Source organism: Phytophthora parasitica (genome assembly GCF_000247585.1).
Source record: "Phytophthora parasitica INRA-310 unplaced genomic scaffold supercont2.13, whole genome shotgun sequence".
NCBI classification, from domain to species: Eukaryota; Oomycota; class Peronosporomycetes; order Peronosporales; family Peronosporaceae; genus Phytophthora; species Phytophthora nicotianae.
In genome coordinates, this window is record NW_008648999.1 from 114,968 (window position 1) to 130,703 (window position 15,736).

The 15,736-nt window shown below is 50.8% G+C and overlaps 9 protein-coding genes across 14 annotated transcripts; 7 read left to right on the forward strand and 2 right to left on the reverse strand.

Moving 5' to 3' along the window:
• Nucleotides 1-75: 75 nt before the first annotated feature.
• Nucleotides 76-787, forward strand: PPTG_07746 (hypothetical protein; the record flags this gene model as incomplete). Its single annotated transcript, XM_008902105.1, has 2 exons — nucleotides 76-673; nucleotides 762-787. The coding sequence occupies 2 exons, from the start codon at nucleotides 76-78 to the stop codon at nucleotides 785-787; spliced, it is 624 nt and encodes a 207-aa protein (XP_008900353.1).
• Nucleotides 788-870: 83 nt separating this feature from the next.
• PPTG_07747 (hypothetical protein) lies at nucleotides 871-1,541 on the forward strand (the record flags this gene model as incomplete). The annotated part of the gene is made up of 3 exons (XM_008902106.1): nucleotides 871-1,132; nucleotides 1,196-1,443; nucleotides 1,494-1,541. 3 exons carry the CDS (start codon nucleotides 871-873, stop codon nucleotides 1,539-1,541), a joined length of 558 nt encoding a protein of 185 aa, XP_008900354.1.
• A 2,432-nt stretch (nucleotides 1,542-3,973) lies between these two features.
• Nucleotides 3,974-4,994, forward strand: PPTG_07748 (hypothetical protein). Its single transcript, XM_008902107.1, has one exon. The coding sequence runs from the start codon at nucleotides 4,119-4,121 to the stop codon at nucleotides 4,614-4,616; it is 498 nt and encodes a 165-aa protein (XP_008900355.1). The 5' UTR covers nucleotides 3,974-4,118; the 3' UTR covers nucleotides 4,617-4,994.
• Nucleotides 4,995-5,009: 15 nt separating this feature from the next.
• On the forward strand, nucleotides 5,010-6,245 carry PPTG_07749. 2 transcript variants are annotated; one of them, XM_008902109.1, is made up of 5 exons: nucleotides 5,010-5,131; nucleotides 5,197-5,306; nucleotides 5,366-5,437; nucleotides 5,501-5,676; nucleotides 5,756-6,245. In XM_008902109.1, exons 1-4 carry the CDS (start codon nucleotides 5,056-5,058, stop codon nucleotides 5,603-5,605), a joined length of 363 nt encoding a protein of 120 aa, XP_008900357.1. In that variant the 5' UTR covers nucleotides 5,010-5,055; the 3' UTR covers nucleotides 5,606-5,676; nucleotides 5,756-6,245. The 2 variants fall into 2 exon arrangements, with proteins under 2 accessions (XP_008900357.1, XP_008900356.1); XM_008902108.1 differs by having other exon boundaries at nucleotides 5,501-6,245.
• On the reverse strand, nucleotides 5,641-7,336 carry PPTG_07750 (hypothetical protein). Of its 5 annotated transcripts, XM_008902111.1 has the most exons (5): nucleotides 6,847-7,336; nucleotides 6,476-6,759; nucleotides 6,219-6,402; nucleotides 5,999-6,152; nucleotides 5,641-5,926 (listed from the first exon to the last, which is right to left on the reverse strand). In XM_008902111.1, exons 1-5 carry the CDS (start codon nucleotides 7,246-7,248, stop codon nucleotides 5,724-5,726), a joined length of 1,227 nt encoding a protein of 408 aa, XP_008900359.1. In that variant the 5' UTR covers nucleotides 7,249-7,336; the 3' UTR covers nucleotides 5,641-5,723. The 5 variants fall into 5 exon arrangements, with proteins under 5 accessions (XP_008900359.1, XP_008900358.1, XP_008900360.1 ...); XM_008902110.1 differs by having other exon boundaries at nucleotides 6,476-7,336; XM_008902112.1 differs by having other exon boundaries at nucleotides 5,641-6,152; nucleotides 6,476-7,336.
• Nucleotides 7,337-7,429: 93 nt separating this feature from the next.
• On the forward strand, nucleotides 7,430-9,688 carry PPTG_07751 (hypothetical protein; the record flags this gene model as incomplete). Its single annotated transcript, XM_008902115.1, has 1 exon — nucleotides 7,430-9,688. One exon carries the CDS (start codon nucleotides 7,430-7,432, stop codon nucleotides 9,686-9,688), a length of 2,259 nt encoding a protein of 752 aa, XP_008900363.1.
• Nucleotides 9,689-9,851: 163 nt separating this feature from the next.
• Nucleotides 9,852-11,212, forward strand: PPTG_07752 (hypothetical protein; the record flags this gene model as incomplete). Its single annotated transcript, XM_008902116.1, has 4 exons — nucleotides 9,852-9,956; nucleotides 10,023-10,328; nucleotides 10,441-10,976; nucleotides 11,041-11,212. 4 exons carry the CDS (start codon nucleotides 9,852-9,854, stop codon nucleotides 11,210-11,212), a joined length of 1,119 nt encoding a protein of 372 aa, XP_008900364.1.
• PPTG_07753 (hypothetical protein) lies at nucleotides 11,192-13,093 on the reverse strand. The gene has a single exon (XM_008902117.1). It carries the CDS (start codon nucleotides 13,024-13,026, stop codon nucleotides 11,335-11,337), a length of 1,692 nt encoding a protein of 563 aa, XP_008900365.1. The 5' UTR covers nucleotides 13,027-13,093; the 3' UTR covers nucleotides 11,192-11,334.
• A 315-nt stretch (nucleotides 13,094-13,408) lies between these two features.
• PPTG_07754 (hypothetical protein) lies at nucleotides 13,409-15,321 on the forward strand. The gene is made up of 2 exons (XM_008902118.1): nucleotides 13,409-13,494; nucleotides 13,566-15,321. The coding sequence occupies exon 2, from the start codon at nucleotides 13,630-13,632 to the stop codon at nucleotides 15,274-15,276; it is 1,647 nt and encodes a 548-aa protein (XP_008900366.1). The 5' UTR covers nucleotides 13,409-13,494; nucleotides 13,566-13,629; the 3' UTR covers nucleotides 15,277-15,321.
• The last annotated feature ends 415 nt before the right edge of the window (nucleotides 15,322-15,736 follow it).

Here is a 15,736-nt window from a genome sequence, read left to right on the forward strand (position 1 = left end):
TGGGTACAAATCAGATGATGTGTCATCAGTAGATCGTGTCCTTGTCGGTTGATCGTGTATCCAAATGATTGCACCATGTCGATCCGCTCCGATGATTACGTAAACTTCACGGATGATGACGTAATCACTGACGCACCGTCGTCGACCACGTATCTCAAGGCTGGATCGGGTCACTTCCCATCAATCAACTTCTTGTTCGCAAAAGCCAACTGGCGCTTCACCACACTCTCTTTCAAGATGCCCCGCTCACCCAACATCAAGAACCTCTCGCTGTCCGTGAAGCTGGAAGTGGTGCTGTTTCTCTCGGACATGGCTACCTGTGGAAGGCTTCCACGGGGAGCTATATCCCAGGTAGCAATGCACTTTGGCTGCCACCGTAACACTATCTACAAGGTGTGGACCGTCCGCGCTACGATTTCTACTCAGCGTCTGCGCAACCACGGTCCTCCACGCGCACATACCGACGGTGAAATTAAGGCGAAGATAGAAGCCGCACCGGTCCACGATAGAACAACGCTCCGCAGTCTTGCTGCCTCAACAGGAATCCCACGCACCCAGCTTTCCCGGTGCCTGAACGAGAAGAATGTGCTGGAAAGGATCACAGTCGTGCCGAAGCCATTGCTCACCGCGAAGCGCTGCAAGTTTGGCCGTTCGTTCGTCAATGAGCGAGCAGGTAATAATCTCATCTTCTAATTTTATTATGTTGTGCATTATCGGGCTGACGTTATCCTAATGTGTGTTGCTGTACTTAAGGTGAGCAGAAATATCAATTTGCCAGCATGCATGACGTAGTGCACGTTGACGAAAAGTGGTTTTACGTGCATCAAAACCGAAACATGTTGTATCTTACATGCGACGAGAAGAGACCATATGCAGTCACCAAGAACAAAACCATCGCACGAAGGTTATGTTTTGGTGGCGGTGGCTTGCCCACGTTACGATGCTGAAGGCCGCTTGACCTTCGACGGCAAGATAGGACTCTGGCCTGTTGTGGAGACGACGCTTGCACTCCGCAATAGCAAGAACCGACCCAAGGGCACCCCTATTACCACTCCGGTCGAGATGACAAAAGATATATACGAGCGCTTGCTGACGCAAAATGCCATCCCCGCCGTCAATCGTATTTGGCCCGGTAAGCTGCGATTATAGTTTGTGTAGACTAAAATTAGTCATGACTATTTTTTTTTCCTTACAGGTGACAAGAAAATTGTAGATCAGCAGGATAATGCGTCGCCGCATCGTGGTTCCGACCGTTCCGCAGTGAAAGCAGCAGCGACAGCGGACGGATGGTCGATCACCTTTGTTAGCCAGCCACCACGAAGCCCGGACTTCAACGTCCTTGATTTGGGCTGGTTTCGTTCACTCCAGGCACTACAGAGCAGCAAGCCCACGAGAGACATTGACGGTCTCATTGTTGCTGTCAATGCAGCCTTTGATGAGATGGTAAGTGCAACCACTAAAGTGTTTTCTAACATTGCAAAGTGTATTGGAAGCTTCGATGCTTGCTAGCGGTGGCAACAACTACGACATTCCACATTTGAAGAAAGATGTGCTTCTTAAGACCGGCAATCTGCCCCGGTCGCTTTCGTGTTGTGTCGAGGCTATAGCAATTGCCGACGCTCAAGCATAAATCGCCATCTTGGTAGCGGTAAAATTGAGTTTAATTTTATCTCTACTCTGATTGGAGGAAAGTTTTTTTTGGTTTTGAATGAATTGACTATTCTCTTTTTGGGACCGGAGGTAGTACCAAACTCAATCACAGATATATATTGGTAATTGTTTGGGGGTATTGCTGTTCTGACTCGCGTGTCAGCACTATCATTTGTAAAAACAAATTACTACTAATTTTGTTAATTAGATTTTAACATAATAACCAAAATAACAAACTTTTAAAAAGGGAGGGCTAAAAAATAATAATTTCTTAAATAGTGGGCTTTTAGAAAAAAGAGTCTCATTTTCAGAGTTTGCAAACGCTTTTAATAAAAGAGCGCATCCCTGTGTTTTTGAATTATCTATTGACAAAATATGTTTATGCATTGTAGGATACGAGTCCAACGCATGGGCCATCTTTAATACAAACGTAGAATGGTCGAATATCCTGTCATCAGCCGGAGATGGAGAGTGTATGCTCCACGAGACTTATAACAGGATCTAAGGGGCGTTGGACAATATAGTTGTAGAGAGGCCAGTGAATCGATTGTGTATGCGACTACAATGGTGAATCCTTGGTTGTGGAGGTAGAGATGGCGGAGAAAAGGAATATACCATACAAGAATGGCCCATTAAATAAGCTTCAGAGAATTACAGCTTACGGGCGCGATTTTTATATTACTGTATACTAGTATATTCGCAGCAGAAATATTATAAAATATCAAGTTTGAGTAAAAGGCGCTCTAAAGTTACTACACCTTTACCTAAAAATGATAAAGGTGCGCTGGATTACCAGCGCCTTTATGGTCATTTGGAGCACCTTGAATGGATTAAAGGCGCGCATGGTAACCAGTCATATGGAAATTCACATGGAATAAAGGTGCAGTAACGCGATTCGGCTACAAGCTCACTTGTATATTCGATGTAGGAGAAAGGAGGTAATGCTATGAGGGTAAATCCGGTCTGGAGTATAGGCAGCAACTCAAGACATTAAGGATAATACACAGTAGCGGTCAAGTCTGACTTGCCAGGCAGACAAAAATGAATACTAGCAGGTATTGACCAGTTTACGCTGGTGGACACTCGGTCAGCACATAATAGCACGAACTAAAGCTAGAGTATTATACCTGTGATCGTTTCAATTGTTGCTGGATATATGTACTTCGGAGTATGTTTTACTTTTGGCCATTCGCTATACTTCCCGAAGCTAATAAGCTTTATTTCGGGAGCAAGGAAATTTTTGATGGATGTAAGCTAATGAGAGTTGGGGGGAGGAAGTGCGAAGCATCTGGCTTTGGTTTAGCTAATGAGTTGGTCAAAATTACCCCGACTATAGAGCATGTATATCGAAGAAGCCCTAGTAAGTCGCGATTGGAGGCGGCACCCTTGCTCACTGACCAGGGATACTTATAATAATATACGCACGGACCATATCGTGTTCATGTCGTGTCGCCCGATTACCTCACGTTACACCCATGTCGATCTCTGCGAGATCTTCATTGCGCACTTGTACCCGGATGGAAGTCTTGTGGCTCACACTGTGAGCCTGTTCTGCTTCACAACTTGGTGAAAGCCGGCGCCGCAAAGCCTTCGTTCGCTCGAAAGCGTTTAACGCGGATGACTAAAAGGGGCTACATCGATTCAACTCGCGAGTCAGCATTGGAACGCCCGACTGGCGCATGTCTGGACTGGTGATCGAGAACGCTCCGGTGGCCGGCAGACACAGGCGAATGTTGAAGTGCATCAAATTGCGTGATGGCATGTCGCTGCCAGTATGGTGGTGAGCGCAGGCCACACAGCATCGCCGGAAACGCCTCCAAAGCCTTTATTTAGCGTCGGAACGCGAGCTGCGAGCGCGCGGAATCCCCGCCAGTGACGGCCCCATTTTGTCGCCAGCGTGTATCAAGTGCGTTGGAAGTTCCTTGTCAGCGTAGCGTTTCGGATTTGTCACTTCATGCTGTAAAAATAGAACCCGAGAAAAGTAGAATCCTGAAGCAAAATGGAGACGGGCTCCGCAAAATAGTAGAACATGGACCTTGTGCGACTGGAGGCTTGCTACGCCATGCGGTCCACTCAGAACACTGCAGCTCTTCTTCAGGCGGTGACCGCAACCCACGACGGTTGTGGCATTTCAGAAGGATGCATTGGCAGCGTGGGAGCTCCAGCGTAGACCACATGCCTAGGCTAGCCCTCCACCACCTCCGTTTCGAGTGTTGCAGTCGGTTCGGTACTGGCGTGCGTAGCGTCCAGCGTAGCGACGGGTCAATGACGCACGCTGAACGACCGGGTCTCAGTCTCTGCTCGAACAAGTCGCCATCCTTGTCGCGTGGCCAGCCAATGCAGAGCCAACAGCAGTAGCGCAAGGGTTAAAAGCCAGACGATCTGTCGATGCTGTCAGTCGTCATCGCCTCAGTTCATTCCAGAACTTGCTGCCAATTGCACGCGTCCTCAACCAACCTCCAGCCTAGATGCTTCCGCCCACCTCGCCTACCAACGCCGCCATCGCCCTTGGCGACGTGCGCTGCTCCGTCGTGGCCACTCGCAAGGTGGCAGGCCACACCGACTACGCGATTCGCGTGCAAACCGATCGCTTCGGCGGCGAGGACCTCGTGTACCGCCGCTTCTCGGCCTTCCTCCAGCTACAGCAGCTTGCGCGCCGCCATTTCCAGGACCAGGCTGTGTGCTGTGGCGGCGACAAGAGCTGTCTACTCGCCTCCTGTCTCGAGCGTGTGTTTGAGGACACCGAATTCCCCGTGATGCAGGGCCGCTTTCTTGGTAAGAACTCCAAGAGCGTCGTACGCGAGCGTGTGCTGTTCCTCAACGCCTTCCTGCTAGAGCTTGAAGAAGCGCTTTGCAAGTGTCCGCCTGTGGTTATGGCCCGCTGCGAGAAGCAGGGTTGCAAGATCACCAAGCTGCTCAAGAGCTTCTACGGCTGCCTCGACGTGCCGGGCAACGACTCTATGTAACCCGTCGTCAAGGACATTTCCTTCTTCTTCTCCTCCTCCTCCTCCTCGACGGAGCGACATCATCACCCGTGTGAGCTGAAGCGGTGGCTCGACCGGTCCATTCGTCCGAACGAGACCCAACAAGCTACTGAGCTGCGTAGCGGCACTTCTGATCGAAGGAAGAGCAACACCAAAGCTACGTGACTCGGGCCAGCTGGCAACATCCCGTTGCATCAACTACTTATTAGGTCGACCTGCTCGAGAAGCGACTGTAGATTATTAGCCATCACCAACATGCATGACATGCAGATATTTAACAATTAAAAAAGCAAAAGACGCAGTTATACCACAACGTATTTAACAAGAGTAATTCATGCGTTTTGGGTTGTTATCATAGCACGAGGTCTAGTCAAGCGTCGCTGAAGAAATCCGAAGAGTTGCTACTCTGAAAGAAGCAGCGATGGAGTTGGTGACGAAGGTTCGCGACGCCGAGCACTGGGTACAAGTGCTGGAGTCCAGCGACAAGAAACTAGTTGGTGCGTTTTTCACTTCCTCGAGTAAGCAAAGCAGCTTCAAGCGATAATTAACCTTGCTCCGGCAGTTGTCGATGTACACAAGGATTGGTGTGGGCCATGTAAGATCGTGGAGCCGACATACAAGCGCTTGACTACGGACATCGACCACGCCGAGCGACGCCTCATGTTTGCAACAGTAGGCAAACCGTCGACAGTGTGGTATTGAGCCTAACTCGTCATCTTTTGTTGTTGTAGCTAAACGTTGGATTTCACGTCGATGGCATCGAGGACACTGGAAGTTGCAAACCTCGATTCCTATTTTTTAAGGTGCAATACTTGGTGCTACATACGCCTTGGAGCAACTAACAATGGCATACTGTGGCATCACAGGACCGCAAGCAAATTGCCGACGTGGATGGTGCAAACGTGCCGCTACTGGAGCAGTTGGTTAAGCAACATTTGCCACCGCTCGGAAATGACGACGAAGAAAACTAGCGTCTGATAGCGAGGACGAAATGCAAAAATCAAGTGTGCGATCACTAGAAAAATCTTGATATTCGTGATTGGTAAGTGAAGGCATTGATAGCGTGAAGGGATCGCGAAACGAAAGCATTTATGTGTACTTGTCGTCGCCCGCAAATTCAGATTGATGAATCAGAGGAAGGTCGTTGGAATACGAAGCCAGCGTCTTCCAGCCGCCCAACTCGGCATCGCTTGCATGTGTCCCTGTACGAGAAGTTCTGTATCTCGAGAAGGGAGCGGTTAGTTCGTCATTAAGCAAGAGCACGCATGCTTTAGGACTCAGTACGTGGTTGCCTAAGCACAGAAGATGCAACATCAGTGAGTAATTTCAAGTGGAGACCAGCACACCCAGGAAGCTCGCCCCACCGCAATTTGTGCATTTCCAGTCCCCCTGCAAAGCACATCTCATACATTTTAACATTTCTTTCACAACGGAGGGGACTAAACAAAAGCAACACCATGTTACCGGCCACCAATCCATGTGCGGGGCGACCTTCTTCGATGCGAGCGAAGCCTTCAACTGCGAACAGCACAAAGCAATCGTTAGATTGCGCTATCATTGGACGCGCCACGAGTAAATATTAACCAGTTGAATGAGATCGTTTGGTTCGGTCGTCTGGCGTGGATAAAATGTGGCCGTAGTGGCTGAAAGACTAGACATCTGGGTTTGGTCCAGCGCAAATGCTGACTTGTCCTCCGTGCTTGGACCAGTCCTGTCTTGAAATGACTCTACCTTTTCCTCTAGTGTCGCCGCGTGATAGATGTCCCTGCTGCAAATAACGCACAAACGGTAGTCAACCTGGAACCTTGCAAGTACATGTTACAACGCCGTTGGCGAGGTACCTGCGTGATGATTCGTAAGACGGGATGATCGGCAGTGCGTAGTATTTCTTGAAAGTTCGTTCCGGTTGCTCATCTTCCACCGCTTTCATCTCTTGTGAAGCTCGACTTTCGGCGAATCGAGGGATGTTGCGCTTGCTCGCCTCCGCGTACGACAGCGTCTTGACAGGCTCAGCGGATTCTTTCTTCATGGCAGCCACTTCTTTCGCCAACGCAGTAAGTTCATCAGGAGTCACGCTCCAGATAGTGTGCCCTGGCTGCATGGGGGTCATTTTTGGGATAAATTCCTGTAGTAAAATCGACTGAGGACTCTTGGACAACACGTGCAGGTCGTTCTTGTTCGAACTGTCCTCCGACGAGGCAATTGGACTCACCTTAATCACATGTTCAGGCTTCGTCTCGTAGTTCTCGCCCTCCAGCTTATCAGCAATGCACGGTTTCTTCCCTGGATGTGACGAGTGCTGATACTGGTGGTAGTATTTCTGAGCCGCCGCTAAGGCAACCGAAGAAGTTGATTTGTGATCAGCCTTGTGCACGACCGAGATACCATCGCCAGCACTCAATAGATTGGTAATTTTCGTTCCAAAGCGCCTTGGGCGTGGCTCGCTCCTTGTGAGAGCAGGCGGCAAGGGCGACGCCTTTCTCGTCGGTTCGATCCACTTGTTCGTGTCCGGCGGAGGAAGCGGCGGCAGCGGTGGGAATACTGGTAAACGAGGGAGAGCGGGCGGTGGAGCTGGTCGCTTGAGGCTCTGTGCGCTCTCCTTGTTGCTTGGCATGGCGATAGACAGTCCGATCTTCTGCTGCTTGCTGGTGTTCCTGCTGCTCTTCGAGAGTAAGTTGAAGTATGACCATCACTCAGAGTTGGGCTCATCTTAAGTACGAATGACTGCATAAACACGTCATAATGGTACACTGTACCGGTATCTCTTCAGCATTTTGTGTGGCAGCAATTCCAAAATGCATCAGCTCCGCCGAGTCAGTGCGCGCGTGCGGATATTGCGCGCCGCTCGAGCGTCACCCCGTCTTGCCGAGCCTCTCTTCACCACTCCATACTCTATCTGCACACCTTCGAGGATTCTGGGATCCTCACGCTTCTTTCATGAAGAGAAAGCCGAACTTGACGTATTGGAGTCTCCTTCAACCCTCCCGGTCACCACACCTGTCGAGACGACGGAGAGCGTGGAGGCAAACGTCAGTACAAACTCAATCTCCGACCTACATGACCTCATCGTGAGTTCGGCCACGACGTACCATACGGCGCTTAAGGCGTTTAACGAGCTGCGATCCCGCGGTCAGAAGCTCAACGAAGCGCGATATTTGTCGCTGATGTACAAAGCGTTGCGCGAGGGCCGCTACGAGCGCGTGTGGGATGGCTATGAGGAGTTCTCAGAGGACGAAAAGCAGAAGAAGGTGTGGACAAGAATTCCCAGGGCCCGCACGACGTGGCCTACTCTTACTAATGCGAGAATGCAGATGCACCGCTTCGTGCTCTGGGCCATGCTGGACGCGGACCGCAAACAGGCCACGACGCCCTTCTACCAGAGCGAAGTGGTCGGCAAGCACAATCTGTTGAGAATCCATGAGTCAGACCCGTTCAACTTCTTGTTGCGAATGGAATGTACGGTCAAAGTCACGGACGAACAGGAACACGGACTGCGACTTCGAGTAGAGACACTACTCAACACTATGGAGCAGCTAGAGTTGCACTCAAGTTACTCGTCTACCCACGCGCTCGTTAGATTAATTTTTCATCGCCCGGAAATCTTCTTTAAGTCTTCAGCTAACGAAGAAGAAGATACTGAAAAGGATCCTGAGGCTGGTGTCCACACGCGATATACTGCTGAAATGATGGGGAGAATGATTATTGGATACATGGGGCGATTCCCGTGTGCGTTCGCACTGGATCCAAAGCGGCTCTCGATTGCGGTTAGTGCTGCTGCAGCCGCAGGTCAACATGATGCGGCCAAATTGCTGCTTCAGTACGGATCAACTCAGCGCGTGCCGATTGATGCTGGCTCGTTCGCACACGCTGTGGAGAGTGCTCCAGACGACGCTAGTCGACTGAAGGTCGCCGATTTATACATGCACGCAAAGGAACACGGGCTCGTATACATAACGCAGGGAACAGACAGCAGTATCGTCAATTATCTGCTGCAGCACGCCGTATTGGATGGCAACTTTAAGCACATGATGGAGCTTTTGCACGAGATGCAGCTATACAGCAACAAGGCCAGCAACCAAACAGTCCGTGACCTCTTCAAAAGTATTGCACAGTACCGAGCAGAAATCCATCGAGAAGGCGACCAAAGTGAAGCTGGTAGGAGGAAACTCACCGAATGTCCAACGATTATGGAGCTGTTCGAAAAGTTCCCGAACGTGATTCCACGAACCGTACATTCGTTCTCGCAAGGAATTCTGCAGAGTTTGTATGCCGGAGACCTGGCGGTGGCGCTTGAGATCATGCGTGCAGCTCTGTGGAATAAGAATGTGAAGCTGCGGCCGGAAATCTACTCTCAGCTGCTGTATCCTCTGCTTGCAGGTGGACAGCGAGGCGGAGACGAATCCAGCGATGCCAGTGTGTTTGACCGCTTAGAAGTCGAGCGGTGTTTTGATCGCCAGCATCCAAGTCAGCGCACGCACTTGAACTCACTAATTGTGAATATCTGTCAGTCCAACGACGACTTTTCGACCATGCTGGTGTGTTTGGACCGCTGGCAGGCACAAGGCCACGCGCCAATGAGCCGACGAGTGATGAAGCGCGTGTTTGAGGTGATCTGGAAGCAAATCCAGCAGCTTCAGAAGGAACGGGGCGTGAATTTGCCTGGCACTGCGTTCATCGTAGACGGGATGGAACTATCGTATTGGGCCTTCCTCGAGCGCTACAGTAGAATTGTGACTTGGGACGCGTGGACAATAGAGTATGCGATCGTCCGTGCCCGCACATGTGGTCTGCACGCTGACGTGGTTGCTCTATTCGCAGAAGCTGATTCACGCGGTCTGGTACTCAATAGCACTGCATTCACCATATCACTCTGCGTTCTAGAAGAGGTCGGTGAGCCCTCGGCAGTCGTGGCTTGCGCCGAGCGGATGAAGGCGACTGATGCGTGGGAAAAGGCCGTGAAGAAGGACTCGGAAGTGCTGGAGATCTTAAGTCGAGCTTCGGCTAAGTTAGAGGAGCCCACAGTTCCAGGAGCTATAGACCACTCCCACCAATAGATCGGTCAGGCATTCATTCGACAAAGATCCCAAGTCAATACTGCTTTACTGTGGATTTTACCTCACTTCATGTTGTCCAGCTCATCCCCCAGATTTCGAGCGTCTCCGCTCTCGGTCAGTCTACAATTGGGTCCGTGGGTCAGAGGTCTCTAGTTCCAGCTCGATGGCTGAGTTAAAGTATGCACTTATGCTGCAAGCCACGCAGACCGAAGAAGCCAAGAGAGCTCGTCAGCGAGAGCATGTTAAGAACAGCTACTACCGGAAGCAGGTAGAGTTCCAGACGGTCTCCCTTCTTTCAGGTATCAGCTAACATTCTCGATTACGTATCGACCAGAACATGTTAAAGGCGTTGCGTCAGGAGGCGAAAGAGTTGGAGCTCCAGTACTCGCGTACACTCCAGCTAAAGCAGCAGCAAATGGAGTGGTGCGAGATCGCTGGGGCGTTGGGCTCTGCCGAAGAGCGTAACTATTCAGACGACCTGGTCGAGCAGTACATGCAGCTCTCCCTCAAGAAGCAACAACTGGTCCAAGAGAACAAGGAGCTGGCACTCTTAGCGTCAAAGTTCGCCAAGTTCCATGTCAAGACGCAGCATCTACTGGACTCCGAGCCCAAGGTGACGCTGGAGCCACCTCCCATTACGGTAGGTACAGTACTTTGCTAGAAGGTGGTCCACCCTGAGATCGTGGGACTGAGGAGGATGCAAAGAGCTTTGTTACTTACATCTGAGGTCCATTGCTGTACATTCCATGCAGGTAACCGATGTGGCCTTGGAGCCTTTGACGGTCTCTGATTGTCACCAAATTGCCAGTCAAGCATATAAAGAGATCAAGAAATTTATGGCAGACAACAGCTACCTCACCACGGGTCTCGAGGTCTTCGGGTGGCAAGAACAGCGGCGTGAGGCTTCGGATCATGTCAAATTCACACTCAAGAAGCGATTTGTCGGTAGTAACCCATTGGAAATGTCGACGCGTGCTTGGCGAGTGGTATCTTCTCCACGAGGTCTAGCGGGACTGTATTCGTCCGCGATGCATTTGTCGATGAAGGTACTTCAAGTCGTCGATGACCACAACGTTATCATGTATCGCATCATCACAAACACGAGTACGATGGAAGCCGTTCAGTCATTGTTCTTGCTCTCCCGGTTTCAGATGGACACCGGATATGTCATTCTCTTCCGGTCTGTAGATCGCAATCGACTGCGGAAAGTTCGTCCAGACGGTACTGTCGGAGATTCAAATGTCCAAGTTGGAAAGAAACAAGACAAGTGGCTGGACATGTTCACTTGGTACGTGGTGGATGGTGTTGTGAAGCGTATTGCATTGGTGCTAATGATTGTTGTGGGGGTACAGGACTCTGTTCGAAGGTGATCCGGATATTGAAAATGCAGTTATCTTCAGCTATGGAGGTATCGTGTACGGCACTGTAGCTGTTGCTACGCGGATGTGGATGCTTGAGATTTTGTCGCTTGCCTTACGGTGGGAGAATAAGGTTGTGGGGCCCACATTACTGTTGAGCGGGTGACATGCATGCATGTGTACAACATGGAAATCGGTAACGTTAAATGAAAAGAATCACTTACTTTGATGGAATGCAGTCTAGTCTAGACTCTAGAGTAGTATGATACGTTGAAAGAGTCCTCTGTTTCAGTGCTTTGCAGCGAGCTTCTCGAAGCCTCCCAGTACGGCATCCACGTCGTCATGCTCTGCACAGAGCTCCTCGATCTCGGCGGGTGTAAATGCCTGTGACGACATATCGAAGGCTTCGGATAGTCGTCGCACCTGGGACTCGTCCAGCTTAGCCACGCAGTAGTACTCGACCATCTGCTGGATGTGTGTGCAGCCCATGTAGCTCAGCAGCAGCTTCTTGTTCACGCGACCCGGACGTACAAGTGCAGGGTCGAGCTTCTCCGGGTGGTTCGTTGTCATGATTATGATGCGTCCAGGACAGTCGATGACCCCGTCCAGCACGTTCAGTAGCCCCGACAGGTTGAGCTTGTCGTTGCGCATGTTGTACTTCTTCTCGTCCTCTAGACACGCCTTGATCATACTGGTCACCAGCTTGTCGTCTTCGGACTGCACCGGTTTATCACTTGTGTCTTCAGGTTTGGAAGAGAAGTCACTCGCCTCATCTGCACGTGCATTGACAATAGACGACGCGCAGTCGATATCCTCCATGACGAAGACGACGTCCTCAAAGTCCATTTCGATGGGTGAGTCCAAGCCCTGCACGGCAAACTTCATGTCGAAGAGTGCGTCCAGCAGCTGCTGGTTGGTCTTGATCTTGCCGAGCGAAATGGTCACCACGTGGCGCTTAGTGTACTGTGCAATGGCCTTGATGAGACTCGTTTTGCCGGTGCCGGGGGGTCCATGCAATAGAAGGCCAAGCTTGTAGGGGAACCCCTTGACAGCGAACTTGCCCGAACGGTTCTCGAAGTTGTCCAGCAGTTGCAGCACCTGCTCCTTTTCCTCGAAAAATAGGTTCTCGAAGGTTTTCTCCTCGCCCAGAGCGTATCGCTTGTAGGCGACCACGGGTGTAGCATTGTTATTGTTGTCGTCACCGGTGTTGGCAGTCGCAGTGTCAGCCTGGATGTAAAAGTAGCGGGACTTGTCTTCCACGTGCTTACGACGCTCGATAGCCTGGTAGTTCTTGAAGGCGCGATCGGTGATGGCGTCAATGCGTTTGGACGCGTCGGGCAGTGAAGACTTGAAGCGGAAGTTCACGGTCGACTCCTTGATGGTGACTTTCTTCTCACCTGTGTTGCCAGGTGCGACGGTCTCGTGCTTGAAGTAGACACCGGATTCGATCTCGATCCACTCGTTAAGCGGGGGAAGCGCCTCGACGTTGAGGCGGTTCACTTCGCCGTAATACTCGTCATCATCATCATCATCATCATCACCGTCCGAAGACTCGGAACCTGTCGTGGAGCAGTTGGATTCACTGACTGCAGCGTCGAGCAGTGCCTTGGTGGTCTTCTTACTCTTTTTGGTCTTCTCGAGCAGTTCATACTGCGCGTTTTTGCTCTTGAGATCGAGGACATCGGCGAGGTAGATGGAGATGGCCTTCTGTAGCAGATGATTCTTTTGTTCATAGTCCCAGACTTTACCCCAGCGATTGAAGCGCTGTTTGACCTCAATGACACGTGAGACTCGGCGCTCGTCCTTCTGAGGGATGAGGAAGTTCCGAAGCATGGAGAGAAGGGACTGGGGCGACTGTTGCACGTAGGCCACGATCTTCTGTATGAGAAGCGGTACGAGCATACACAGCAGCGTGTCGATCAACACGTTGTGTGTACGGAAGGTGTTGATGAGTCCGAATTCGACGGCTGTAGAGCTCATGGTTAAAGTGTGTGGAGGTGTAAGATAGTAGGTGTGTAGTGAGCAACTCGGCGTAAATTGGGAAGTGACATCCACATTGGGAGACGTTGAATAGTTGCAGTTTTCACGTACAGATATCTATCGGCGTAGTGACGTGGTGAACCCCATTTCAGATGAAGAGGCACTTTCGCGGCCAACCAATCAGCTGTTAGTTGAAGTTGTTCTGAGTGATGGTGGGTTGAGATTCGTCAGAATGAATGATTTGCATCTCATATCCGTTATTCGAGACTTGGTTGTCTACAACAGTACGTGGTACTAAGTGGTAGATGACAGCATTTATAACAATACACGGGGTAAGAAAATCAAACTCATCAGGTTACACAGTCTTATTTGGCAACCATCATTCACTTTTTCATTGCTGGAAGGGCTCCATACGATAACCGCTCGAATCGTGTTAGTCGTTCTCTCGAAAACTCGATCGAAGGGCAGGTAGGTACACACCAAGGATGACGACGAAAAATCTTCACCTTCGCATCTCATTGCTTAATTTACCACCTCAGTGGCGCGTGCCATTCAACCAAGAGACTAGTAAGGCAAGCTAGGACTCCTAGCCTAGGAAAAACCATGAGCAGCACGACTGCATCCCCACTCAACCCCACAGACGAGCTCCTACGCAGCCTAAGCACGGGCAACGTCGTGGTGGACGCCTTCGTGTGTCTGATCGTGTCGCTACTGGTGCAGCAGCTCATCACGTACCTGCAGGGCTCGAGTGATTCGCTACTCAGCCGCCTGTACGGACTCATCTTCGGCAAGAAGGAGCCCGAAGGCGTGTACCGGATCATCGGCATCACGCAACGCTTCAGCTCCGAGGGCCACAAGATCTGGGACTATGACCAGAAGAACCACCTACTGCAGAAGGCTATTTCACTATACCTGGCGGACGTGCTGGATCTGACGAACAAGGACGCCAAGTACGACCTACTGCATCGACCGCAAAAAAAGACCAAAACGCTCACGGACAGCGACGACGGTGACACGAGCGTGTCTTCATTCGACTCCGATGACGAGAGTGGTTATTGTGGGGCCGTGGACGGTCTGAGCTGGGAGGCGCTTCCTCAAGAGAACGAGTGGATCGAGGTGGAGGAAGGCGTCCAATTCAAGCACGAGACAGTCGAGCCTGAGGACAACGAGGAGAAGAAGACCAAGACACTGACAGAGACCAACGTCAACTTCAAGTTCTTCTCGACGCTTCCCGACGGCTCGGAGCGCATCGACGCGCTCATCCAGCGCGCGTTCAAGCAGTACCAGGACATGGAGCGCACGCGATACAGCAAGGACACGCTCCGCTACTACTACATCCAGACTGGTGGTCCCAGTATTCTGGATCAAGACGCGAGGGTGACCTACAAACGATACGCGTTGGGCGAGGAGAAGACGTTCGAGAATCTCTTCTTCGAGGAGAAGGAGAACGTGGTGCAGCTGCTCAATAACTTCACCAACAAGTCCGGCAAGTTTGCCATCAAGGGGTTTCCATACAAGCTTGGACTCTTGCTGCATGGACCTCCAGGAACGGGCAAGACGAGTCTCATCAAGGCTATTGCTCAGCACACACGGCGCCACATTGTGACGATCTCGCTCGGCAAGATCCACACGAACCAGCAGCTGCTCGACGCACTGTTCGACATGCAATTCGCAGTACAAGGGCTAGATTCGCCCGTGGAAATGAACTTTGAGGACATCGTCTTCGTGATGGAGGACATTGACTGTGCGTCTTCCATCGTGAATGCCCGCAACGACAGTGAGAAGAAGCCAAGCAAGGCTGATCGTATGTTTGACAGTCAGAAGAAGGCGATGGAGGAGGATCCGGAGGAAGGAGTGGGCGGACTTATAGGTCCCATGCTCAAGCCGAAGAGTAGCGAGGACAAGTTGAATCTCTCGGGTCTGCTCAACGTGTTGGACGGTGTCATCGACTGTCCGGGACGCATCGTGATCATGACCACGAACCACCCGGAGAAACTCGACCCGGCACTCGTTCGCCCTGGCCGCGTCAACAAGAAGCTGCTGCTAGGACACATGGGTGTTAAGCAGGTGCGGCAAATACTCGAATACTACTGCGATGCGAGTCTCTTGGTGGATCAACAAGACCGACTAGATGCCATCTTCAGCGAAAGGAAGGCGCAGTTCACGCCTGCAGAGGTTGAAGAGTTCTGTACGGAGTTTGACGACATTGACTCCATCCTAGGGGGCCTTGAACAAACACACCATGCCTAAGTAAAATTTCTTATCCAATACAGTAGATACTTTTCGTTGCAGTGATTGTTTTCGTAACATTTGAGGCAATACGTAGGGAGTGTGGAAAGGAGTGCCGACGGCTTAACTAGCCGATTTTTTAAAGACAAGCCCATTCCAGCAGCTCTACTCATTCCAATTCCTTTCATTCAGACAAAGATTTGTTTGCACTTGATCGATATAGTTGTGCCATTCGTCCTGGTAAATAATACAATGACAAGCATCAACAATACTATTGACCTTGGCTGTCGGATATAAATGCTTTCTTCTGGGCAGTGCTCTACGTTATGCGTTCTACATCAATAAAGTAGCTGTTGCCGTTGTACATGTAGTTCTGCTGACTGCAACGAAAAGTATCTACTGTATTGGATAAGAAATTTTACTTAGGCATGGTGTGTTTGTTCAAGGCCCCCTAGGATGGAGTCAATGTCGTCAAACTCCG

Excerpts from the sequence above, each read along its gene's own strand:
- PPTG_07748 (XM_008902107.1), top strand. The coding sequence starts at position 4,119 with ATGCTTCCGCCCACCTCGCCTACCAACGCCGCCATCGCCCTTGGCGAC.
- PPTG_07749 (XM_008902108.1), top strand. The coding sequence starts at position 5,056 with ATGGAGTTGGTGACGAAGGTTCGCGACGCCGAGCACTGGGTACAAGTG. Across the intron at positions 5,307-5,365 it reads GACGCCTCATGTTTGCAACA|CTAAACGTTGGATTTCACGT; the intron begins GTAGGCAAACCG and ends TTGTTGTTGTAG. Across the intron at positions 5,438-5,500 it reads CTCGATTCCTATTTTTTAAG|GACCGCAAGCAAATTGCCGA; the intron begins GTGCAATACTTG and ends GTGGCATCACAG.
- PPTG_07750 (XM_008902110.1), bottom strand. The coding sequence starts at position 7,248 with ATGCCAAGCAACAAGGAGAGCGCACAGAGCCTCAAGCGACCAGCTCCA. Across the intron at positions 6,403-6,475 it reads TCTTACGAATCATCACGCAG|CAGGGACATCTATCACGCGG; the intron begins GTACCTCGCCAA and ends CGTTATTTGCAG. Across the intron at positions 5,927-5,998 it reads CTGGAAATGCACAAATTGCG|GCAACCACGTACTGAGTCCT; the intron begins GTGGGGCGAGCT and ends TTCTGTGCTTAG.
- PPTG_07753 (XM_008902117.1), bottom strand. The coding sequence starts at position 13,026 with ATGAGCTCTACAGCCGTCGAATTCGGACTCATCAACACCTTCCGTACA.
- PPTG_07754 (XM_008902118.1), top strand. The coding sequence starts at position 13,630 with ATGAGCAGCACGACTGCATCCCCACTCAACCCCACAGACGAGCTCCTA.